Here is a 27,139-nt window from a genome sequence, read left to right as displayed (position 1 = left end):
CTTCGCTTTTTATTATTTAGGTGCTAAATGAAATGTTTACTGGCTTATTTGTCATTGCATACCCAAGACAGGATTGGTTGGTATGTGACAGAACTGGAGAAAACAAGGCTAGAATAGGTCTTCACAGTAAAAGGGAGTCCGTGGCTAAGTTCTCCTCCCTTTGCCATTGTATTGGGGTCTTCTGGCAGCACAAAGACAGATGGCAGATGATTTCACTGGTTGCTGCTACATCTGAGATTTCTGACCCTCAAAATGTCTTTTGGTTCCTTAGAGTTTAGGACAGTAGAACATTTTTACTGGTGTGGAGGGTGGGCTGTGAACAAAGGACACAGGGCTGCATAAGGAAACGAGGAAGACAGGAACTGGGGACAAGATGACATAGGACAGATTTGGATGAAAAGGTACTAGATCCGGTTCTTTCCCCTTCCCAATTCCACACAGCTGAGGACTAAGCTTCCCATCAATGCAGCAGGCTACCTGGGCTGGGGCAGCAATGGAAATGGTGAAGCTCATCTTCAAAAGCCGAACACCCATCTCACTAGTTGATCACCAAAGCAATACTCTTTGCCATGCCAACCAGATATTTAACCTGCTCTCAAAACCTCCAGTGTGAGACATCCCACAGACTTCCTAGGCTTTATGTTCCAACATAGCTGGTGTGCTCCAGTCTCTTCCTTCAGCTAAGACTGCCTTTGGGACTCCATCTGCACTGACAGAGTAAAGGAAAATTAAGCAGGTGAAGGGTGAGAGCATAAAAATATGGAGCAGTTGTAGAACTTGAGCCTTCATAGAGGTCTCCTCTATTCTCACCCTCAGTGGATACTCATGGAGTGAGGTATATGGGTGGAGTGGGGCAAGAATAAGGAACTGATAGATTTCTACTTTGGGCCAAGATGTGGGACTATCAGATCTAGCCTTCAGGGTCTTCTATTGTTTTTTTAAGGCAGGAATTATGTAAATTCTCTCCTTTCTCCCAATTAGTAGATGCTTTATTCCATCCAGACTAAAACATGAAAAAAAGCGCCAGATAATAGGACTCAATTATCAAAACTGATTTGTTCTTGGGACACTTTGAAGAGGTAAGTGTGAAAAAGATGTGCATAACCCAGAATTTGTATAGGGGAAATCTGTAATGCACCATGAATCTGGACTGCCTTCCTGGAGCATCTTTAGAATTTTGGAAAAGTGAAGTAACTCTACAGACACTGAGGTAGCTCATGCTGTTTAATGCTGGCTGGACACTAGATATTTTTTGCATGGTACAGTGGGAATTTGAAAAGATGCTATCTTAATTCACAGCATGTACAGGCAAGTACTTAACTGCTGCAGTCATTTTTAATGCTGAAGCTGACTGCAAAATTAAAATCTTAAAGTCAAAGTTTGGATACCAGGAGCACAATTTAAAAGAGATCAGCTAGGCCATCTCTGTGGATGAAGCTGGATACATTTATACCATATTATCTAATTATTTTTGCATTATTTACTTAAGGATTTATAAAAGATTCAGCGTCAAAGCAGGGAATATAGTTACAATGAATAATTTGCATTCTTTATTCCATGTAAATTATTTCAGGTCTCTAAGCACTAGGGAATTGGCATTATATGCACTGTAAAAATATTGAAATGGAAGTTTAAACTGATGCACCATAAATGTTCCCATTGAATGTTTTAAGCTTTTTTTCCTTCCCATTAGCATAGATTCTTCTGTTTATAGATGCTGGGACGAAAGAAGATTCCTGTCGTTAATAAGAAAGACCCTCTTAGGAATGCTCAAGAGGAAGACTTAGCATAAAACTTTGTAGGGATGGTCCACTCTAGGAAAGCAATAATTCTTTCACTCAGGGCACTGTTAATCATCACTTTGCAATCCCAGGAGGGGGTCCTCTACCTGTTTCTCCTCTCCTACTATTGTAAGATTTTTCTCAAGGATTATCATTGCACAGCACTTAGTGCAGTTCATTCTAAGTTCAGGTGGAACACTCCTAGGAAAGACAGCACAAATAGTACAGAAATACTACTCAGGTAATCCAACAAATAATACAGATATATCCAACCAGGCCACTCCTATTAAACTATATTCCTGGAACTCAGGCTGTTTACATACAATACATATGATGATTGATGCACATCCACCCATTACTTTCCACTAAGTTTCCTTCCCTGCTGTGCTTTCTCTTCTCCCTGTAGCCCGAATTCTTCTTCACAGACTTTCTTTCACTGACATATCCATTTGACCTGACAAACTCCCTTCTGTAGCACTGAACCAGGGAAGTGTTTCTATGCAGTTTCATTGATTTGCATTCATCATTTCATGGGCACTGGTGAAGGTAAAGCACCTCTAAAGATGCTTCTCTTGTTATCTAAGAAATCTTCCAAGCTCTTCAATGAAGAAAAATTGGCATTGACCCAAAGCAAAATGGGAAAATTTCATTCTGTCTCCTTGGGTCCAGACCAGGGCATTACCTGTCAGGGAATGCAATATGCCTTATGTTATCATGCACTGCCTTACAAAAAGGGAAAACTTGCCCCCAGAACCTGCAACCTGAAACACTCAGATCCTGGTTTCCCTTAATGAAGCATTCTGTGCTCACTGAATTTTTTGCTGCATCAATAAATCACGTACAATCCTCTTCCTGAATACAAATAGGCTTTTGTTCCTATGGACAGAAGCCACCAGACAGCTCATCCAATGCATGAGTCAATGAAACCACATACATGCTTGAGAGTGTAAAAGCCATGACCATTTTTCAAGACTGTACACAACCTGGACAGTGTTATTAGAGGGCTTGAGTAAACGGTAAGTGTCACACCCCCAACCAAGTTAGAAGCATGCAAACAGATTACTCACCTCAAGCACAAGAAAAGCATAAAGGCAACTATAAGGGCCCCTACTGATATACAGTGCCCCAGGTAGTTTATGATGAGAGCAATCTTGTAATGGAGCGCATACTTCCTCTGGAGGTAAAGAGATAACATGATTAAATCAGCATGACTCTCTAAGCACTGACATTAAAGAACAGTTAATCAGTTTAGGAAACAGTAATTACTTTTCTTGACTTAAAATGATGCAGTAGCCCCAGGGCTGATGCTTATGTATAAACCAAACATGCTGCCCAAGCACAGAAGTTTTCACTTCACTTGGGATTTGTCCACAGTTTCTTACAAATTTTAGCAAAAAAGTTATTTTTCCCCTCCCCCTTTTTCCCTGCAATTTCCTTGGGATTTCTTATTTCCATTATTATGCTATTTTAAAACTTTGTCATTTTATGGTGAGAAAGCTATCAAATCCACATCATTTCACAGTTTCAAAAGTTATAAAACATTACTTATTAGGAAACTGCATGGTCTTAATGAACCAGGTTATTCTACTTTCCTACTCAAATGGTTTGGCTTTCATACAAAAATGAACCAGCTGTCAGTCAGAATAATAAGCCCTTTCCAGACAGGTAGATTTTTCTCTGAGGTACATTCCTTACAAGCTACGATCCTTATCTTTCAAATTGAGGGCAGAACCAGTGCAGATTGGAAGACCTGGAATCGGGTGGTGTTCTTTCAGTTTTGAGAGTGTGACAAACCAGAGATCCTATTGTTTTTAGCAGCAATCCAAGTATGTGGTGAAACTTAATGTATTCATATCTATTTCCTAGGATGCTGGGGAGATTATGGTAGGTTCTTGATCCTATAAACAAAAAATTAAGTGCAAAAGTGCTCCCACATAAATCAGTGAATTTAGTGATGTGACCGAAATTTGACCTTGAAGTAACTGAAACATTCTTTATTGGTGGGCTGCTGCTGGCTTCAGAGAAAAGAGAAGCATCTCCTCATTTTGCCTGATGGATAGGAAGAATCTATTCATAATTACTATTATAGAATACTATTCAGATAAATACTCAGGCTGGTTAAAAATCAACAGATGTTTGTTTCTTAAAGAATACTCACCCACCCCACCCACCCTGAAAAAAAGATATTTATTTATTTGTTTTGGCATTTGTTTCTTTTCAGGTTAAGCAGATCTTTCCCCACTTTGGGATGTTGTCCTCCTTCAGAAGAACAAGACCTTTGAAAACTGACCACCTAAATTTCCTCCTTTGTGATAAAAATATAAAAGTAAAATCCTACAAATGCCATCAGTTTTCTAAATTTGGTTGAACTTCCTTTCTTTTATTTTTTTCTAACAATTTCCCTTAACATTGTATTCCAGTCAAAGGAATTTGTCAGTGAATGAATGTTTGGATGGAGCTATAATCAGCAGCTGTAGTCAATCTGTTCCATTGTTCTGTGGAGATAGCATCTTCCAGCACTTTGCCAGAAAGCAAGCAAGCCCTCTTGGAATCAGTTTTGTGATGAAACCTGCCTATATCTTCAGCACACGGAGTAATGTGCTGTTTCTGGAAAGAACTCAACCATGTAAGGTATTTTTAAGTCTATTATAAAATCCCCTGAAATAAACTTCCCCATGTGCAAGCCCATTTTCTGAACAGCCTTGAGGAGAGAAAAAAAAAACCCAACAAACAAACCTACAAAATCTGAATTCCACAGTGAAGTTTATTTACTGTTGTCACAAAGACACCTAAAGGGGAAGAAAACACACCTGACCTGATGTACCTACCTGAAATGCATTGTACTGTTCAGCTAGTGCACTGGCAAACTGCCTTGCTTATTTATGTTCCCTGCTTAATTCACAGAATCACAGAATATCTCAAATTGGAAGGGACCTATAAGGACCATCAAGTCCAAGTCCCTACGTCTCACAGGACAGCCTAAAGCTAAACCATATGACTATGAACGTCATCCAGAATTGCTCATGTAATGGTAGAAATCTGGAAGATGACAGTGCTTCTCCTAGGCCAAGGATCTTGCTTTTTTAATCTGGCCCTTCAGCTCCCTCCTTTGGATCCTAATCACTGTTCCAACTTCACTCAAGATTTAAGAAGGCATGGTTCAAAACATGAGAAAATTCAGAGGGAAAAAATATAATTAAGCTCCTCTTTGACACACTGATGCTGAAGAAAAAACAGTCACAACTTCTATTTTTCCTGTTGCTGACACTAGCAAGGTTTCCTGAAGGCAAATTCATATATCATAGAAACAAGAACTGCCTCGTTGCCTATGAAAAAATAAGCTGACAGGGTGGCAAGATCACTTTCCACCAGCCTACATGCAATCTGCATCCCTGGTAGAATTGGAGACAACACCTTCGGGGCTGAAAAACACGTGCCCAGAATCAGTCATGTGTTGGCCAAAGCTCAGTTCATGTAAAATGCTTGCATAACCCTTTTTTGTCTCACCCTCTTGAAGACATACATTTAAAATGGTAACAACCTTCCACTGTTATTCAATATTACTCTGCTTCCAGGATGATGTTTCACTTTGCTAAAATGCAGATTTAAATCCTATTTAGGCTTAGGAGAAGGATCATTATATTACAAAGGAGACAGAAAAGAAGATGGTCTGGACACTATTAGCCTTGCTTTCCAGACCACAGCAGGTCACATCACCTCTTGCATGCCGTACCTTATGCATGACAATCATGTTACATCAGACAGTGCAGAGTTGTCTTCCAACAAGCTTCTACCAGGGAAGCTGAGGAAGCACAGCTTATGTCTTTACCTGCACCAGCTTTACAAATCTAAGGCACACTGGGATCCCTGCAACCAGATGTCAGGCTAATCACAGAGTCATTCTCTCCCGAGGACTTTTTCCTTTCCTTTAGCTAGGACATGACTGCTAACCTGTCCAAACCAAACCAGCTAATGATTTGAACTAATAACTACCTAATGACAGCTCTCTTAGCTCTCCAGATGACAAGGATCTTTCTCCCTCTAACAGAACTTCTAACAGGACCTACAGTGCTCACAGCTCAGATCGCCCTGTGGGGCTCTACACTCCATTCCCAGTTCAGCCACTCTAGATTTCTCCCTGTTGCCAGGATGACCTCATCACCAGTACAGTTGAAAGACACCATATCTCCTCTCCAAAGACTTTCAGAAGCAACTGGGAAGTATCTTTGTCATCCAAGATGCCTCTGAGTTCACTGCGTCACCGGGGACAGCTGGGAGCTGGGTAGCTGTGGCTAACGTGGCTGTGCTTCTAAGCAGGATACACTAACTTAAGCCCAGCATGGTGCTAACTCAGCTACACAGCTTGAAGCCACCTCAAAACATTAGCAGAACCAAATGTATATCCAGCTGCCATAGGCCACATAGAGAAGACCAATGTTCCTAATTTATAGCTCTTCTTGGAGGTTGAGATTTATTTTTTTTTTTGCTGCCTGAGACTCTCATTCGTTTTGTAACAGCACAGATTTGTGACAGGTGCAGCAAAGGTCCCTTTGACACAGGAGCTTGTAGGCTGAGTAGAAGCTTCCCATTGGTTGCACGTTATGCCATCAAACAGCCAGTTGGATCAAAATTATTTCTGTACCCGATTCCTGTGCCTGGAGAAGGAGCTAACCAGTTGCTCAGAGGATGGGACGCAGTCTGACGTTAGGACACCTACATCTGGGTTTCTACCTAACATCTGAACCAGAATCTGAAGCAAGGGCTCCAACCAGTTACACAGAGGCAACTAGTGCCCCTTGAGATCCACTCGGGAGACTCTGTGCTTCCTAGTTGGTCCTGGTGACTGGCTTCCCGTTGCTGTGCTAAAGGACACAGGTATTGCAGAAGGCCTGTGTCACACCTGCCAGATGCACAGACATACACTGGGACATTTTAAACTACACTGTGTAACTACATGCAGGCAACTAGATCCCAGCCAAAGCAGGAATCTAGGAGAAAAGTAGTCCCAGAGCAGTTTTACCAACTACAGCCACAGGTCTTGACCACAAGTAAAGCAATGATAGTCCAGTGAATGTGTGTTACAGGAGTTTATGCCCTCTAAGGCTGACCCACATCTGAAAAACCCTAAAATTTCCCTTGCGACGTTACTGACACTCTTATAAAGCATGTAGCACTGGGGTTGATCTTGAAAAGTCTTGTTCCTGTCCCATGCATCAATCACCGCATTTGAAGTCAAACCATGTAATTCTTTAGCACTCTGGCTGTGAGTGGCCAAGCTGGAAAGTAGTGTTGTTTTCTGTATTAACAATAAACACAAGACACAGGGCATACCTCCTGGCTGATGCTTAGCATCTGCTAGGATCAGTCATTAAATAACAATAGACCCACATGTATGCTTGCATCTTACCTTTAATCAAAATGGAGGATTAGGGAAATCCATGAGGATTATTCTTTTTTTCTTTTCTTTTTTTTTTTTTTTTTTGAGATCATGAAGCAACCCAAGTATTCATCTGTAACACTGAGCATTATTAGAGATTTCAAAAATATTCTCAAATATTAATATTTGCAAAGCTTGTCACAAATCTTTAAAGATCTAATAAATGAGTTTTTAAGCTTCTGCAAACAAGGGTGGGGGAACATCTGCACTTTCATCTGTTTAAGGAACATGCTATTTAAGAGGTTTTAAGCTATCGCCATAGCTGCAAAGTTTTTAGAAGCAAAAACAGAGTAAAGGAAATAATCCTGTCCTCTAGTCACAACACTTCTCCAGCCTCTTCAAATAAAACTCCTCTGTATTTGCTTGTGCAGAGACAGCAACTGTTCAAGTCATGCAGACAAACACGTAGTGGCATTAAAATGCAGCAGCATTTTCCTGAGCTGGTACAGCAAACTGCTACTATCAGCCCCAGTTTCCCATGCCAGCTAAATCACACCAAAGATTTTGAGTCTTCACCTGGTTCTGTTCCCCATTCTCTAAACCAGCACTGGCTTCTATACACCCTATCTTTTGCTCATTTTTAAGAGGGTGGCTTCACAGAAGTGCAAATCCCTTTCAGTCGGAGCTGGTCTGCTCCCAAGGTCTGCTGTTCCCTCAGCCGCAGCCACACTTTCACCCCCTTTGCTTGCGCTGGCCCCAGCGCTCCTCCAACAGTGCAACAAGATAGTTTAGGGAACTGATTCATCCGAAAAATGACCCAGCAAAAATTTAGTTTTTCATTTTAAGTGGGAAAGAAACGTAAGGAGGGGCTGCACCGGGGTGGTCCCAACTTAGGTCAGCTTAAATCGCCATGGGAGCCTCTCCACTATGCTAGACCACAACAAACATGTATCAGACCCTCTGGATGGCAGTCATGTTATGGTGCACCTGTTTCTTACTTTCTAGAAGCCTCTAAAAAATGTAGGGGGGTGTGTGTGTGTGTGGTGGGGGAAGGTGGGCTAGTGCTCTAGCCAGTGAGTAAGAGCAGGCCTTCCTCAGCAGCTGGTGTGTAGTTATCTGTTCTCTGATTCACTTGTCAAAGCCCACATTCAGCAGCTACATGGATCTCACAGGATGGATGCTGGGCCACAGCCAAAGCACATCATGACTATTTTGGGTACAGCACTAGTCCAGACAGTTTCCGAGTACTAAATCTGGATGAGCTCTGCAAGCAGCCTTCAGCAGGTGAGAGCTTGTCTTCCTCCTCTCTCTTTGCAACTGGCATGGCACAACTCCAGTGACAGAATGAGTGGAATGAACCCCAAAACTTAAACAGGCCTGAGCTGCTGGGCTCCACCTTGGTTCTTAGAGGGGAAAGTCCCCCCAGCAGAGAGACAGCACAAAGTCTGTGTGTGCTTGTGTCCCACCATAGCGCTCAGAACAGGAGGAAGAGAAAGAGAACATGGCATGAAAGGCTTAAGGGTTTAAACCGTGTGAGGGTGAATGTCTACAATTGCCTCCAAGGAAAGTTTGACAAGAAAAGGACTTTGCATAACGACTTGCAGCCTTTCTGAAGGAGCTTAACCCTCTATGCTAATTTAATTATGTAAACTCCTCTATAATGCAAGACTGGCTCAATCTTTTAAAGACAGCTGGGACCTGACTCTGCTTTTATGTATTTTTCTGTTGCTGCCCTCTAACATATTTACTGAAGGTGAAATGACATTGGGATCTGGAAAAGCCAGTTGTTGATGAGAACGCAGAACTGATAGGTACAGGGTAGAATCAGCTGGTGAAAGCTTATTTTTCAGTGCCAAAGAAGCTTTTGGTCTTATTGTTATTATTACTAACATTTAATGTAGCATCTGTAGGCTCTGAACAAAGCTAGGAAGGATCTGCATAAGCATACATCATCAGCAACGGAGTGCAATAAAGCATCCTTTTTAAAAAAACATATGATTAGGGGATATGGAGAGAAGGTAAGTGATTTGCCTGAATTCACAAGGACCATTTGTTCCAGAGACAGAAATGGAACCTGTCTCAGAAGTCCCAAATTAGTATGTTAACCTTAAACTTCACTTTGCATTCATGTATGCTGAGAAATGTCATTGAGAAGAATGCAGGGAAAAATACAAACCTTGTCATCCAGAATAGGCTCACACTGGGAGTAGTTTATCTTGGAAGCCCATGTCCCATTGCCCAGGCATTCTCTGTAGGCATTTCCTGGCATGGACCAAAAGAAAAGACAGATGAACACTCTATGCTGGACTTTAAACATACTAGCAATTTCACAGGTTTCAGAAAAGGTTAAAAGAACAGATTCTTCACAAGGCAAATCAACTTATCCCACCTCTGTGATGACTAGAACAGCCTGTTGAGGAGAGAAGAGAAGAAATAAAGCACATAAACACATCTAAAGTATTTAAAGATACGATTGATAATGTTTTCTTACAGCATATTGGTTCAGAGGACGGCAAAGGTATGAGAACAATGTTGCAAGAGAAAGCTTAATATTAGTATAGCCATCTAAAAAGATGTTAAATGATGTATTAAAAAGCGGGCAGAAAGGTTTAGGTCTTTCGTGCTCCATCTAGGAGAACAGTATGTGTATGGTAAACTTATTGCTCTACTTCCCTCCCATTCATTCCACTGTAAACTAGGGGAAACATTCCCAGAGATACTGATTTTCTAGTCTACCTATGCAACAACTTTATTGGTAAAACTTTTTCAAGAACCTGAAGGAACAAGATAACCACATCTCCCAACCCTGGGGCAGGCAGGCTGGGGAGGGCACACAAGAACGTCTCTGAAAAAGATTTCAGAAACCCAGGTTATGATGTGTTCACCCACTGTCTGTAAAAAAGAAACCACTTCTGATGTTTTTCCAAGGTGCCAGCTCTCCCAGAACATTAAGTGAAAATCATAGATTACTTTATAGAAGCAGAGAGATTTCATGTCCAATTGCAATGTCACCCTTAGGAGCTCTGCAGACTGTGTTAGTAACATTGGGGGTGAGGAGGGGAGTCCAGTTTCTGGCAAGCACTCCTCTTCATCCCAAGAACTCAGAGAGAAAATGATGCAGTTGTGCTGTACAAACTACCTTCCTCCACTCGTCAAAAGTACATCCAATCCCAAGCAACAGAGTTTTTTCTATGCTTATTTTGAACTGTGTCTTAGAAACAACAGAATTAAAATAAAACAGGAAATTCAGAAAGATGCCCAAAGTACACATACAGACAACTTCCTAATGAACTCATCACAATGTTCTTGCTGCCTTTTACCCAATTTCTTCTTGGGCCTTTGCCATGGTCATTTAGTGCTAGTTCAGCATCCAACCGTCATGAAAATATGTCACACAAAAGCATCATGTTCAATATTTCTAAAAGTACTGTTGACAATGGCCTTTGAAAAAGGTAAAAAGACTTCAAAAGGTGTTTGTTGTTACAAAGGAGGAAAATCCACATAGAAAGCAACAAGTAACAGTTCACCTAGATGCTCCAGATTATACCATAACCATACAGATCACTGAATTTCATCTTACTACTGTCTATTGGCACTTTTTCACTGTTCTGTTTTGGAGTGACAGGGCCAAACAAAATAAAATAAAACAACTGGTAACATTTGGATCAACTACAGAAACTTGTGCTAAGGATTAAGGACCTCAGTTTCCATTTCTGTCACTAGGTTACAGGCAAATTTGCACATTTCCCCCTCTTTCTTACTGGAAAATCAGGTATAGACTGCCAATTTCTGTGCACTGTTTTTGTGCAATTTTCCCTTGAAGGGCAAGCAGGTGATAAGACTTCTTTCATCACTGTTCTGTTTATTATTATTCAATATCTCAAGCTAAATGTCTCTTGGGTCATCTATTACCCCCTTCCTCTGAGACCAGGTCTGAGTGGAATTCAGGTGGTTGGATCACAGTTACATCCCTAAAAGCCCTTGTGTTTGCCCCCCTCTTCAGCCAGCGCTGAGGCTCTCTGTGCAGAACGGTTGCTGATTTTGAGTCTCTGTAGCAAACATCTGAGTCTCCAGACACTGAGTGGGAAACTGGTGCTTACTCAGATGTTGAATCCCACTTCAAGGATAGCTCATATGAAACCCTTGTTTTAGTCATTCTGGCTCATCCTTTCCCTTGCTGTGTATTTCCAGCTCAGGCGTGGAGAGCACAGACACAATCAACACAGTGAGACTCTTAGAATGTACAACTGGGGCTGCAGAAGTACCTGAGAGGGAAAGGTGCATTTGAATTAAGTAGGTATTTATCCATGCAAAAGGAAAAAAGACTTTTCCTCTTCTGATTTCTCTCCAGATGAGAAATTGACAGAAAACAAAAATAGCTTGAAGTTGGGTGAAAGAGAGGGAAAGTATCAAAACTAGGGAAAGAAGACCCATTTCACCCCAAAACTCCCTTCAAAGATTTCTCTTAGCTGAAAAAGAAAGCTAGTATTAGGAGTGCTCCCCCATCCATGCTAATTTCTTCCTCTACTCTTCTCATTGCTATTTCCATTTACTACAGAAACAGAAGTAAAACGTGTGTACATGACTTCCTGAAAATGACCTGGCAGGACTGCAGCAGGGCTGTGAACAATCACAAACCACTTCTTCTACTTTATCAGGCCACAATGCCTCTGTCCCCTGCACTACATCTTCCTTGCTCATTATAATAATCTTTTCAGAAGAATGTGTGCCTCATGTTTATTGTCCAAATGAAATATTAGAGAACAGATCATGGCCAGCAAAGCAAGGTCCAGCGTACCGAATGCCATTCGGTTCCACCCCGATTTTGATATGTAACTGCTACACTTAGAATATGAGGAGCCATGAAATGTGCCTCTGAGCAATCTTTCAGTGCAAATTCAGGAATCCTGTAAATCACCCACATCAAAGCAGTTCTCTGAGAAACAGTGATCTGGGTTTATGAGCTGTCACCTCAGTTCTCTTACATGGTGAGTATCTGAACAAGAGGAGAATAAAATCAAACTCTGAATTTCTCTAGTCCAGAATCTCCTCCAGTATCAGCCACTTCTCGGAAACAAAAGCAGCAAGTAGATCTGACTTCTGGGAATGTCTCATTCTAAACTCTTAGCAGTCATAAGTAATTTATATCCCAAAGCAAACGTCTTTTTTCTTTCTTCCAAATGCTTTACAGCATTAGTTCTAATAGCCACATGGAAACAAGTTCCCATCATCCTGAATGTATTTTCATGTATCTATTTTAGTAATATAATACAGGTCTTTTACCTGGTGCTTTAAAGGAGAAATACCTGATTTAGCAAGGGAGGTAATACAAGAAAGTAAGAGCCTCACTGCAGGCACCTGGAAGAAGCAGCTCTTGTTCATGCACTGATGAACCCCCTGGCACATAGTGAGCCTAGCATTTCTTGAGGACATCGGATGAATTGCATATGCCCTGGACAGAAGCTCACTCCGTCCACAGCCAGTCACATCTGCCATGCGCTGAACTTCCAGCATGCACTTGTATATCTCTGCACAGAAGGCCCTGGATAAAATAATCACAACTTCAAATAATCACCGTAGTCTTCTTCATAGCAGCAAGCAGCTGCTTCATTTCTACGCTTCAGACTATGGCCTCTTCTTTGACTTTAAAATGTTGGTTTCCTGTTGTTGTAGATTTTTAGCAACATTTGTGGCACCTGATTGCTTCTGCTTAACCATCAGTCCAGGGGATAGGCAAGGAGGTAAAAGGGAACTCCCTGAACAGAAAGAAATATCCGGCAGGGCTGAGACTGTCCCTCAGGTCACTAGCTTCCAGAAAATGTATTTCAACCCCTCCAGGCCAGCCAGCATAACATATGCATTTTCATATTTCCTCTAAGGGCTGATTCAGTCATGCTGGTCATATCATATTGTATCAATAAAGCCGATGACAGAAATGGCTGTATTCCCGGAGTCGAATGCAGCAGTTAGAGCCCCTCAGACAGCAGACTGCAATACCTTCCACTGCTGCTCCTGCTCTGTAGTGGTGGCTGCTGTTTTGACAGCCTAATGCCAAACCTTGATTCTACACACCAGCCAACATTTCAGCTCCATACACAGGGACAGTAAAAGTACCAACATCTGCAGTTCTCATGGGCTCTAAGGTGATGTAAAATGGATCTCCACTTATGAAAAACTTTGTATCACGTCATAAAAAGGTAGGTAAAAGATCTGAGCATGACTATAACAAAGCATTGTCAGGAATAGAACAGTGAAACCCTCCCTGTTCCTTACAACCAGCCACCCACAGCATGACCAGGGACTCTTTGAAGCTATTGTAAAAGCAATGCCTGCCGAAGTGTCCTACTGGACAAAACTGTTCCAGCCCACTTCATACAGTCTTTGTTAGCAATGTCTCACTGTTCACTCTTAGCTTAAATAGGCCTAAGGAGTCTCTTCAGTGAGCAGGGAACTATCACTGCGGATTTCACAGGGTCCTCAGAAGCGACCTGCTGTGGGAAGCATCCCAGAACAAGCAGTGTGGTGAGGATACTGCAGCTAGCCATATGGTGCCAAATCTCCCCGACTCCAGCTTTTGGGAAAGGTAAGCCCAGCTCAGTGTATTTTTTTATGGTACTTCTCTGAATAAAGTCAGGGAACAACCAAATAACTAAAGGAATGCCTCACTCGTGTATGTTTGTATATACATACACACACATATTACTATCTAGAACTTGATCTTTTCTTAGCTGAGTATAATCATTTAAGAGCAAGTGAGACATTCCAGATGGAGAGCAAAAGCTCCTTGGAGAGAGAAGAAAAATAGTGTTGCATTTATCCAAAACCTGGCACCTAACCAAAAACTGAGCATGATAATCACAACTCTGGTTTTGGGGCTAAAAAGATTTTTAAGGAGCCCCAGCATATCTGTTATTTAAATAAAGAGAAGCTGGTCAACCCAGATTTCAGCAATCTATCTCCAAACAGCCCATACACCAAAAATAATGGATAAAGATATTGACCTGACATGGAAGGACACAAGAGAAGCTTACAGAGTTATTTGTTCATTTTGAAGGACTCCTCACACTCAGGTAGCTGGTGTTTCATAAGGGGGCACACATCCAAACTCTGTTTACGACTTTGCCCATAACCCTCTTCAACATCCCTACTACTCAGTACTGGGATCACAAGACTGGTTCTGGGAAAACTTGCATGGGATGCAGCAGTTTTTCACAAAAGCTCAGGGACCTTTATCCCAGAACAGCAGTATGACTTTTAGCCATCTAAACTCATGCAAAACTAATTCCTTCTCAATATGTTACACTTTATTAACAACACTGTTACTGCTTCATCTAAAAAGACCTCAGTGCTGTGTCTAAACAGCAAATGGAGCAGCAACAGTCAATATTTGTCATCCCAGCTGTGATTTTTCTGCTACTTAGAAACCAATGAATTTGGATGACTGTGATAAGTCTTAGCATTCAGTGTAACCGACTGCTTCAAAACTGCAAGTGCTTACATGAAGATTATATTCAAAATACTGCCAACGAATAACACTAGATGACAGAGGTATAAACAAATGCAAAGTAGCTACAAAAACTGCACTTTTGTAAAAAAAGCTGAATAATAGGTGGATTGAAAACTTCTGAATGGCCAGGCCCAGAGGGTGGTGGTCAGTGGCGCAAAGTCTAGTTGGAGACCAGTGACTAGCAGTGCATCCCAAAGATCAATACTGGATCTGGTCCTGCTTAACACCTTTATTAACAATTTGGATGATGGGGAAGTGTGTACTTTCAAGGAAGTCTGCAAACAATACTGAACTGGGCAGAGCAGCTGATAATGCCAGAGGGTCATGCTGCCATCCAGAGGGACCTTGACAGGCTGAAGAAATGGACTGATAAGAACCTCATGAAGTTCAGCAAGAGGAATTTCAAAGTCCTGCACATGAGAAAGAACAACACCATGCACTGGTATACGGTGGGGCCACCCAGCTGGAAAGAAGGCAGAAGGTATCCAGGTCTGCATTAGGTAAAGCATTGCCAGCAGGTCAAGGGACGTGATCCTTCTCCTCTACTCAGTGCCGATGAAGCCACCTCTGGAGTACTGTGTCCGGATCTGAATATCAGGGAGCACTTTTCTATTGTGGGGGTGACTGAGCACTGGCACAGGTTGCCCGGGGAAGTTGTGGTGTCTCCCTCTTTGGAGATGTTTAAAAGCTGTCTGGACATGGTCCTGTGCAGTCAGCTCTAGCTGGCCTTGCTTGAGCAGGGGGGTTGGACCAGACGGTCTCCAGAGGTCCCTTCCAACCATAATCATCTTGTGATTCTGTGATTAACAGAACACTATTATCCCCTGGAACAACTTTAAAAACAGCTTAAGTGTCATGTTTTACATCAGTTTGAGAGGTAAAACGTTGACCGTAATTTCATTTCTAACAGCAGATGATGTTGCATTTCCAAATGGAATATGCAAAGAGGAGCATTTGATGAGTGACTTTTCTATTTATTTATTTTATTTTATTGACCCTGTTAAAGAACATATAGCCTTTTAGGTAGCGGTAACGCAATCTGTATAGATTAGCCTGGTGGCAGGCTTGCATTTAGTCAGTAGAAGTCCATTAAAAGCACAAAGCAAACAAGAGACAGAAGCACAGGGTAAATGTAAGTGGATGTAATTCCCAGCAGGAAGTTAACCACATCCTTCCAGTCATTACTGGGTGAAAGACAATTCCAGATGCTGTGTGCAAGCACTACTCTAATGGATCTTGTCCTTGACAACTGGAACTAAGCTGGTTTTGAAACATATTTTAATCATTTTGCTGTGCCTCATGTAGATGACTTTGCAACAAGGTTTACATTTTTGGTCATCATTAAAATGGAAATCTGCCGTCTCAAACTATTTATGCCTTTTGTCCTGGATCCCACGCACACATAGTGGCCCTATAATCTTGAGACAAATTCATCTGGTACTGGAATGAAGGGAATAAATAGGCAAATGAATAAATAAAACACAGTCTGTGTAAGTTCTGAGCTCTGCACAGCTAAGGGTATCTGACTGCTTTGACAGCTTGCTGACCTGGTAGCTGTCAGCCAGGCTGAAATGAAGGGTCCATCAACCAGAAAACCAAGATCCCCCACTGGACAAACTCCCTGGAAAGTACAAAGAATTGGAAAGTGGAGTTAGCAGTGACTGTGGCAATCTTGGAGAATCACAGATGCACCAAACAACTGAAAGAGCACAGTGGGTCATGTCCATCTCCCTACCAACAGGATTTGTTCCGTTCAGCTTAAAAAGTGTAAGCCGCAAGAACTTCCAGTGATTGCTTTGTAAATCTATTTCAGACAGTCTCTTAAATCTCTCCACCGGGAATTTTTTTGCTGATATCCTAAATCATCCCCTCCCTCCATCCTTTTTAAGACAACTATTAAACTCTTTTTGCCTCTTCGCCCTCTGACCAAGTTGAGTAACTTGCCTTCCTTTTCAGGGCAGGTTAGGTCTGCCTATTTACCACAGGCAGAGTTCAGTCTTGTAATTTTAGAATATCAACATGCAATGAGCCTTGTTCTGCACATCGTACCAGTCCCTTCCTACAACGGCTTCAGGACACAGCACAGCCAGGCAATGGTCCCCCCAGCACCATTTTGCTAATTTTGTTAATGGAAAGCAAGCACAAATAAGTGAGGTTTTTTTCCTTAGGTGTGCAATATTAAAGTAGGTTCTGTGAGATGCTGGCCTTTAAAATCAGAAGAGACAGTGGAGAAAACCTGTCTTGCCTCAGTCACAGGCTTAAAGCTGGATGACATTTTCTGAACTGAATAAATAATTTTTGAAACACACATTTTTGAGGCATCAAGAATAACTTGTTAAGTTTGGTAAAACTGGTTCAGATTTTACCACCCCAAAAGAAAAAAAAAAAAAAAAAAGAAAAATTCAAACAACACAGGAGTAAAACAAAACAAAATACAATATTCCAGTGTTTAACATTATAGCTCATAAGTTACTCACAACATGGAGTACTTCAACTCTGGTCCTTCCACTGTTGGACTTCAAGAGCAACTTGAACCCAGTTCAATTGATTCCTTTCTTTCAGAATGTCCTAATCACTGGGATATTGCAAGATTTTCCCAGTGTTTTCTCCAAATAACTTTTAGGCATTTAATGTTCAAAATAAGACATTTTGCTTGGTATTAAGCAAAAATTTTTCTCTTGGGTACTTATCCACCATGATCCCCAGTAAATCCAACAGGAATTGCATGATATAAATTCCTTAGATTGGCTGCTTAGATTTCACAGGATTCATATCAAATGAGACAGAAAAAAAACCTTCATAAAGAATACATCACTTCATATGTATACGATTCTTAGCCCTTTTTCAAAGTCTCAGAAAAAGAGCAAGCCTCTAAAAATAGGGGCTGAATCATGCAGCTATAAATTATTTATTCATGTGCCATCCTTCCCATTTGGTGGGTCTCCAGAATGTTGCAGCGACAAGCTACAGCCAGGTAGGATTCACAATGCACCAGTACACTGCTTGTATTTCTAGAAATTGTTAAGTGACAGTGGTATAATTGTAACAGCAGTCAGGCGTCCATGCAATTGAAAAGAAAAAATCTCTCTTCACATACTTTATTTGTGAATGAGGGATATTCAGACAAAAATAAGGAGAGGAAAGAACAGTTATCCAGCAATGCTTATTACTTTGTATATCAGCCAACATCATCCTGAAAGCCAAGCTTTGTGCAAAGATAGATTCTTAGAGCTCATGGTTTGGTTGGGGTTTTTGTGACATTAATGTAGGGTTATAATGCACTTATAGGAGAGTCCTGGAAGGCAGACAAATAATACTTTAGGCAAGAAATGTTCCTTTAGAAAAATATTCCTTACCTCAGCTCTGTCTAGCTCACCAATCTGATGTTTCTTCAGGCTTTCAAGCATGTAACAAATTTTGCTCAGCTTTCTACTGTTTTCCTTGGCCAAGGAGTCCTAAAACACTTTATGAGAAGCTCAAGCAGTCCAATTACACTCATTTTCTGTATCGATTTCCTATCTGCTAAAAAGCTCAAGTGAATCACTCAGGTCATATAACATGTCAAAAGGAAAGGCAGGAACATAACCTTTCAGAAGTTTAGAAGTCCTCCGGACTTCTTCAGTTTAGAAAAACATTTCTCTGGATTTCTAGCCCAAGGCATACTCCATTAAGCATATTGATAAAGATTATAGTCTTGCCCACAGCTCTGTGTCCAGTCTTACACAGACCATCTAATTTATGTACACAGCACTTCTGAATGTAACTTTCCTTAGACAAGCTGAAGCTATACACTACAGGAGTATAAAAGGACATCTGAGGTATACAGTTCTGTTTGTCTGTACCTCTTTCTCCATCTCTTATCTTTCACCTAAGTGCTGAAGTCCAAGAATTAATTTTATTAAATCTTTTCCAGGCAGCCTCTGGCTTCCTCCTAGACAGATCAGCTAGGAACCTACCTGGTGTTATGCCTGGCTCACTGCAAATACTGCTGAAACCTGGATCCCATATGCATCTCCTTCCTGGACCAGCCAGCTGTTCTCTTGCTTCTCATTTCTGAGATGGACCTCACTGCTGAGCTGTGGCTAGATTTTGGGCTATGCTTTCACCTTCTTAACAACAGCTGATTCCAGGACCCACAGCCTGGCCTCTGTGCCCCTACCTTTCTCCACACTCCTATGACTGACTTAAGTAGGTCCCAATCCACAGTTTCTGCTTCTGATGTATCTCCACTGTGCTCAGCAGGTCACCCTTGCCCTAGGCAGGGGCTGCCTGGCATCCAGCATTGCCAATTCAGCACCTTAAGAAAGATCCCAGACTCATTTGTTCAAAACTGTCAGAAAAATGGCTCTTTTTAACTTTCAATGAATTATTTGCTAATATAAAACTATACACAAAACTATATATTCTGTTTGACTTTCTAATCCCTTTCACGTCAACCCCACACAGTTTACCTCAGGAAATAAAACCACAAATTCTTGCAAGATTTTTCACTCTTTTAATTCTTCCAGGGTTATCAAAAACTATTCCATAACATACATCTCTTTTAGAGTGAATATTCTATTTCTTCACAGCTTTGTTTTGAATTGTTTCAGGATTGAGGTGTAGTCAGTAGCAGGAAATCCCCAGATGGCTGCCCTTTCCCAAAACGATTGCTCTTCAGAAGGATGATTGGGGAATTATCCTGGAAGCTGCTTTCACATGTCCTTACAGCTCCAGTTATAACCCTTCTATTAATCATTCAGCAAAGCAATGTTACTATTAATTTCTGTAATTATTATCTCTATTTACTATTAATTTCCTTAGGAAATTATTTCATGGCTTGTGATTAAGAAAAGTCTTGTTCTGAAATGTCAGGACAGTGCTGATACAGAAACAGCTCAGGGAACACCAAGAAACATGGAGAGAGAAAGACAACTGGACTGGATCACGAACATTTGACAAATGGTCAGTTAATCCCACTTTCATAAACATGCAAGTGCACAGTTTTTCCCTCATACCGATTGACATGACAGAGTTTGGCCCATGTGTCAGAAGCACCAAAGAAAGGTAAAAAGGGAAATAATCCCTTCTTTTCAGTGTCTGTCAAAAAGTGCTGCAGCTTCTAAAATTAGAAGTATACCCTGTAATAGCTTGCAAAGTTAATAATTCTGAAACAAATGGAGGTTACTTTCCTCTGTATTGTGTTACTGTGCTGAACTTGAGATGAAGACGCAAGACGAGTCTGCAACCTCCCAAGGTTATTTGCACTTTGCAGCTAATTCCCTAAGACAGCACATACACAAATGTGAATGTACATAGAATCCAATGGTTTTCAACTCAGACCTGAATTTATTTTTAAGCAGAAAGAAAAAAGAGGGACATTATGAAGCAATTGGTATTGAACTATTCCTCAGGTTATCACCTTTTCCCTTCACCTGGTTTTCAGGACATTAAAAAAAAAGGGGGAGGGGAGCAAAAAACCCACAAACCTCTTCATTCTAGCTGAACAGAAAACAGAATTTGACACCCAAAAATCTGTTGGAAAACATGTCTGAATTCATGCTGTGCTTAACATTTCCATACACACCTATTCAAACTAATACTTGCTGAACGGCCAAGTATCACACACAAGAAAGATCAAACATTTGTCAGTCATTTCACATGAGCAGAGATTGCTTCTAGTTCAGCAAGCCCCAGAAACTTGGATTGCTGGAAACTAAAGCAGCACACGAGAGCAGTCTTTGGTCATGCTTGTCTTACTCTTATGTCCCTCTCTACAGATGAAACTGAGCTTAAGATATAGAAATTCTGATGTCATGATACAGATGCTTGTTAAAGAAAATGTATTTTGAATTAAGAAATTTAAAGTGCTGAAGCTGCTAAGTGGCAGAACCAGGCCTCGTCCCTTGTATAGCCCTAATCCAAGACTGGTTTAACGCTTAGACAAGTTAATCAGTAGGAGAATAGAAAAACAATAGATGATCAATTGTATACACAAGTGCTCTCAGAAACACACGTGTTTTTAGAAAAAAATAGTATATGTGAATAGGAATTGCTTGTTCAAAGACTAAGTGTGCTTGAAGGATGGTGTGTGTTAAAGCAGGTACGAAGAAGATCATGATCCAAGGAGGAGCTTGGAACAGAGGCAGAGACTGGAACTGAAAAGATGAATCAGCTGGAAGTCAGGTCATGGATTTGCAGAACTGACAAGACCAAACAAAACTTCTAAAAATTTCAGACATTGACTAATGATTTGATAAGTGTATGTAAACTGTGCTCTACAACCCTTTGTTCTCTGCTACTCACTGAGGTGGGGGCCCAACTCTGAGTTGTGATTACAGCAACCCTAGTGGTACCCACAGCTGCGTGATTTTTTCCTTTAACAATGCTCATATGTAACTGAAGGTTGTAATGTACATGCTGCTAGACAGACAGCTAGTACTATTGGAGATGGCCCATGGTGTCCATGGCATCCACTCAGTCCAGGCCACCCAAGTAGTGCCAGGTTCTCAAGTTTAAGCAAGTGAATTGACCGCTAGCTATAGCAGCTAGCACAGTCTAGACAGATTCAGCTGATCAGTGGCCATTCACTTTATGGAGCTGAGCTGCTCTTCCATTGACTACACGTCTATTGGTCAGTCACAAGTGGTGTTCCCCAGGGCTTAGTGCTGGGGCCAGTCCTGTTTAATACCTTTGTCAATGATGTGGACAAGGGGATCGAGTACACCCTCAGTAAGTTTGCAGATGACACAAAGTTGGGTGGGAGTGTTGATTTGCTTGAGAGTAGGAAGGCTCTGCAGAGGGATCTGGGCAGGCTGGGCTGATGGGCCAAGGCCAATTGTATGAGTTTCAACAAGTCTCAGTGCTGGGTCCTGCACCTGGGTCACAATAACCCCACACAATGCAACAGGCATGGGGAAGAGTGGCCGGAAAGCTGCCTGGCAGAAAAGGACCTGGGGGTGCTGGTCAGCACCCAGCTGAACATGAGCCAGCAGTGTGCCCAGGCGGCCAAGAAGGCCGATAGCATCCTGGCCTGCATCAGAAATGGTGTGGCCAGCAGGACCAGGGAAGTGATCATCCCCTTGTAATCGGTACTGGTGAGGTTGCACCTCAAACCCTGTGTTCAGTTTTGGGCCCCTCACTACAAGAGACTGAGGTGCCGGAGCGTGTCCAGAGAAGGGCAACAGAGCTGGGGAAGGGGCTGGAGCACAAGGCTGATGAGGAACCACTGAGGGAACTGGAGTGGTTTAGCCTGGAGCAAAGGAGGCTCCAGGGAGACCCTATAGCTCTCTACAGCTGCCTGAAAGGAGGGTGTAGTGAGGTGGCAATCAGTCCCTTCTCCCAAGTAGCAAGTGATAGGACAAGAGGAAATGGTCTCAAGTTGCCCCAGGGAAGGTTTAGTTTTGATATAAGGAAAATTTCTTCACTGAAAGTGCGGTGAAGCTTTGGAACAGGCTACTCAGGGAAGTGGTTGAGTCACCATCCCTGGGGGTATTTAAATGACACCTAGATGTGGCTTAAGGACAGTTTTTAGTGGTGGCCTTAGCAGTGTTAGATTAATGGTTGGACTTTTATGATCTTAAAGGTCTTTTCCAATCTAAGCAATTCTAGGATTCTGTAATTCCATTGACAATAGGAGTGAACTTAATCACCTAAACCACATAAAAGCACCTTCATACAGACAACTAAATTTAGGTGTCTGGGCTAAACAAAATATTGGCCTAGATGGGCCTGTAATTTGATGTGGAACAATTACTCCTACGTAGTTTTAAAGACTTCACTCACTTGAGTCTGTACGATGCAATTGTTTTAAGAAACATAGGCAATCATCCAACTGGTGTTTGTATGGATCATGAACAAATTACTAGGATTTTTTATTATTTTATATATAATATAGGAATTAGTTATTTTATATAATTACTATGGCCCAGAACATGTGGGAACTTCCACCTACATAGGTACCTAAGAAACACATGAGTGAGAAAGGTGTAGCCTAAGGAAAGGGTCTCACTTGTGGTTAGTCCTACAGATCATTAATTTTCCCATTGTTTTGAAGTGGTAGCGGGTTTCTGCAACGCACTAAAATTGGAGGAGGTAAGTCATTAACCAGGGCTGCAGCACAATTTGTTTCTCAGCCTGATAACTAGGAGAGCACAGAGCTATAAAACTCCCTGCCTAACCCCCTTCCGGAGAGCTGTCAGGGCACAGGCTGATAATGATGTTTGATCTTTATAGTAATTGCCTCTTAGTTGAAATTCAGAATTCAATTAGTCACTTGCCATAATTACTGAACACACAGAGAGATGGCAATGACAATGAGAGGTGTAACTGTACTTTATTACCTGTAGGAAAGCACTGTGGAATTGAGAAGCACTATGATCTGATTAACACAATAGTGGGAGAGAGGGGGAAGGAGCCTGAGGCTCGAGTTCTCCTAGGCCAGATGACTGGAGAAGACAATTTGTACAGCCTGTTGAGGTAAACGAGTCCCTGTGTGCAGCTTCCCTCTGGTTTAATTTCTGCTGAGGTAAGTGGGAACATGGGGAGCAATGTTCTTCTCACAGAGCCTGGAATTTATTCAGGAAATTGGTGACCTTATGAAATGTGAGTTGCAATCACATAAGCAAAGTACAGCAGCTGTATGAATGGTTCATGATAGAGCATAGAGTCAATATTCTTTGGGAATCCTGACCTGGTCTCAGAGCTCTGCAAAAAACTAATGAGAAAGGTGGTTGAGAAAAAGAGGATGTGGTGGCTATAGATGGCACTGGATTTCAAGATGTGCCCGTTCATGTGGTATTTGTCTGGTAAGGTTCAAATACCTTTTGACATGGAATTCAGATGAAACTTCCAGTACAACAGCAGAGGCTGCAAGAGGAAAGCAGCACACAGGAGAGACAAGGGCTTTCAGAAAATAAAAGCAACCCAGGTACACACGGAAAGATAACACACACGACAGGGAATGAATGAGTCTTGCTAAAACATCACGAGGATCTACAAAACCCGATTATCACAGTCAGCACTAGGTTGTTGGGGTTTTTTTTTTCTACCACAGTAATGTCCATCAGGAACCCGAATGGTTGTTCAGATTTACAGGCGGGTTTTTTTGTTGGCTGTTTTTTTCATGTCAAACTCTTGTCCAGATCATAGATCCAGCATTTTATAAGAATCACTGCCTTTTAGAAAATTACAGTCTTACAGGATGATTCAGACAAACCCTGTCACACTAGCATGCCTTAAGAAGTCTGGACAAAACCACAACATACACTACTGTCAGCTTATGCTGTGTTTGGTTGCCAGAAAGCACCATGTCTTCCTCAAGCCTAAATATCTAGCAGGGGAGTGCAGAGAAGAAACAGACTGTCTGCAAGACAAAAAAAAAAAAAAGACTGCAAGCGTGAGACAGAATGACCATTGCCAAAGTCATGCCTGCCAGCTTTCATAACTAAACCTGATGCAAGAGCATCAAAATTCCAGATGCTTCTTGGCAGATATAAAGCCCATTTTGCCGAGCCACAATTCCTCTAAAAATACAACTTCAAAAAGGGGAGAAGAATGGGCAAGTTCTCACAATTTCTGTGAAGTCAACTTGATTCTTCTTAATACAAATTCACCCCTAATCATACTACTTTGTAGGATAAGCAAAATATTCAGCAACACCAAAAGCCTGAATTTTGATTGGGGAGATGACTGCTGATGTGACAGGTTATATATAGCTTCTTTAGGCCATCACAGATTAGGTTTGTTGGAGATCAGAAAGAAAAGTCCCTGCAGACGCAGGGAAATACAATTGTAATTCTAAATCCTAAAGTCCTATTACAGCTAATAATAGCATTTCTGTTGATTGCCTCTCTCTCTCTAAACACACTCCTCTTCCAACTGAGGAGCAGAATAAGGTTTATAAACAACTGCCTGAAAACACTTGACAGGAGAAAAGCAACGCTCAGCTCAGATCTTCTTTCTTAAATGGTCACAAAGAGGAAGAGGAAACTTCCATTAAAGAAATTACCTTAAAGAGCACTGGGCTTGAGCTCCAGTCTTGCCTCCCTGTCTATTAGTTTTTCTCATTCTATCTTTGAAACTAGTGCTGAAAGTTTTTTATTGAATAAATAACATTGACTGAGCACAGCATTGCTATGGACACTGTATCCAAAGATGGTTTATCTGGTGAGAAGGCCGGCAGGCATTAGCTAACTTTGTAGATATGCTATGTGCTACATTGCTAATGTATCTACTTGTTAGAGCCTGAATCTCAAAGTCCACCAACTGCTTGAACCACCCAGGGCTCCCCTTCCTACACTTTACGTTACTGCTTCCATTGCTGTAAACACTGCTGTATTTGCATGCTTTCACAAAATGTAGCGTGAAACATGTACCGATCCTTTCCTCCAGGACAGCATGTATCAAAACCTAAAGTGAGTTCAGAAACATGAGAGAAATAATATTTCATCTAATGTATGCTAGTATTGGACAGATACCAGGAAATTTGGTTTGCAAGTGATATCAAAAAGGAAGTGAAAAAGTATGAGATTAATTTTCAGAGTGAACTGTGAAGGACCGTATTGTTCTGTAACGGTTGCTTTCATGCACACATCACCTTATGAATCAGAAAAGGCAGATCAAAGATAGCATCTGGCACTCTGAGAGCAAGATGGAACTGTCTGCAGTGCTCCTTGGTCTCTGTTTCAGTCCAGCTTCCTAAGACATCTCCCAGCCCACACAGAAGTGACCTTTCTCCTCGCAAGAAACCCCCCTGTGCACAAGGAGCTGAGTGATCACATACTGGCCAGGAAGACCATGAATAGCCAGCAGAAGCTCAGGCAGGTGGAAAAGAGGCTGTTCCCCTGACATAACCTTATTAATACAACACATTGCTCATTTGGAAAACCTGCTGTTATGTGGGAAGGTGCTTTCTTATCACCTGATAATTATTGTCTCTTTGGGCGTTTGAAATGGCATGGGAGGGAGAAAAGGGATTTTAAAATCTCTTCTAATTTTATAACACATAATGGGTGCTGTCAGCACATGCTGTGACAGTCTAAGAAAAGCATTTTACCAGCTTCATTTCTTGGCTAAGCTCTCTGATAAGTCTTCAGAGTCTGAGCTCATTGCAACTAGAAATGATCAGCAGGCCATCTCTGATCCATTCTGCATGGTTTGGGGTTCACCATAGCCTGGCAGACACAGTATGGCAACACACCTTTTTAACTGTAACACTTCATAAAGCCCGACCATTAAAAGGATCAGGATTTCAAACCAGGTCAAGAGCCATCCTTATAACGGTGTAGTGCATTCAATCCCCTGAACGCAAACTACCTAGGGGTGGAAGCCTGCCTCGGGGAAAGACTATGGCTGCTCTGTGGAGAAGATGTCCTCATATTTCTCTCCCAGCACCAGTCAAGGTAATAAAAAAAGGCATCTGGGCAGCCTTTTAGTACCAAAAGGCAACAGACACTCCATGGCAAGGGAAGTTTTGGGAACTTGTAGTAAACAGGGGTATGAATTTGCATACAGTGAGAATGGAAATTGTGCTCCCAAACCTGTGATGGAAGATAAGACACTCTAAACAGGCACTGATATGGGTCCTTGCTCACCACTGGAATTAGCTCAATCACCCAGCAGAAAAGAACGTGTAATAGGTAACTATGCAAACTTCCCAGAGTCAGTTGTGCGTCACCTTCAGGTACTGAAGTGTCTAGTGAAGGTTGGTAATACTCTGTGTCCAACACTGGTAACACCAAAGGCAAAGAACACTATTCCCTTTGATTAATTCACCACACAGTTCCATGACTACAAGGAACTAGATAGAAATTGAAAACAAACACATTTCCTAAGCTTCTATGAGCTAAGGTTATGAAGAAACAGTATAATAAGAAGAAACTGGAGGTAGGGTGCAGGGTCCAAGCCAGACAGTGAGAAGACTGCAAAAAGCATAATTAAAAGATACAGTCACAGATCACAACTAATGACAAACACAGTGGTTCCAGGACTGAGTTGCCGTTAGCCTCCATCAAACACACACAGCATGGAGCAAACCTGCATTCCCAAAGAAGGATGATCACAGCAAGCACACCAAGGGAAGGATGGCTTTTGCATAAGCGCTCCTTACGCTCATGTAAAAGCCAGGCTTAACCCTTTCATAACAGAAATGTAGATTAGGGAGTTTCACAGCTGAACCCTCATTTCACCTGCCGTAAGTTAGAAAGGGAGATTTGCTGCATAACACTTCTCAAATGAAACACAAGTGAGGAAAAGACAACTTTACTGTCACGCAGTTAAAACATCCTGGAATAGTTCCCATTAAGGATTTTTTTAAAGGAAATCATTACCAAGAACTTTTTTCATCTCAACTGTGTGGCCTTAATTATATCATGTAAAATGAGATCATTCGACGCACTACCCTTTAACTCTTCTCCTCTTAGAATAGAATCTAAATCTATATAAATAGAAGACTCTTTTTGTAATTACATATGAAGTGTTTAGGGTAAAATGTCT

At 41.6% G+C, this 27,139-nt stretch overlaps 1 protein-coding gene across 3 annotated transcripts in view; it reads right to left on the bottom strand.

Moving 5' to 3' along the window:
- Window positions 1–27,139, bottom strand: part of CRHR2 (corticotropin releasing hormone receptor 2) — a 160,208-nt gene that overhangs the window by 66,091 nt on the left and 66,978 nt on the right. For 2 of the 3 annotated variants that reach the window (XM_037386824.1, XM_037386825.1), the window contains 2 exons: window positions 9,335–9,420; window positions 2,849–2,955 (listed from right to left, as the gene is read on the bottom strand). In XM_037386824.1, coding sequence (XP_037242721.1) covers window positions 2,849–2,955; window positions 9,335–9,420 — 193 coding nt within the window. The remainder of the gene's footprint in view (window positions 1–2,848; window positions 2,956–9,334; window positions 9,421–27,139) is intronic. The other variant, XM_037386826.1, reaches the window with a different exon arrangement.

The sequence above is a fragment of the Falco rusticolus genome, chromosome 4 (assembly GCF_015220075.1).
Source record: "Falco rusticolus isolate bFalRus1 chromosome 4, bFalRus1.pri, whole genome shotgun sequence".
Taxonomy (NCBI): Eukaryota; Metazoa; Chordata; class Aves; order Falconiformes; family Falconidae; genus Falco; species Falco rusticolus.
Note: the sequence above shows the minus strand (reverse complement) of the source record. Positions and strands in the feature narration are given on the sequence as shown.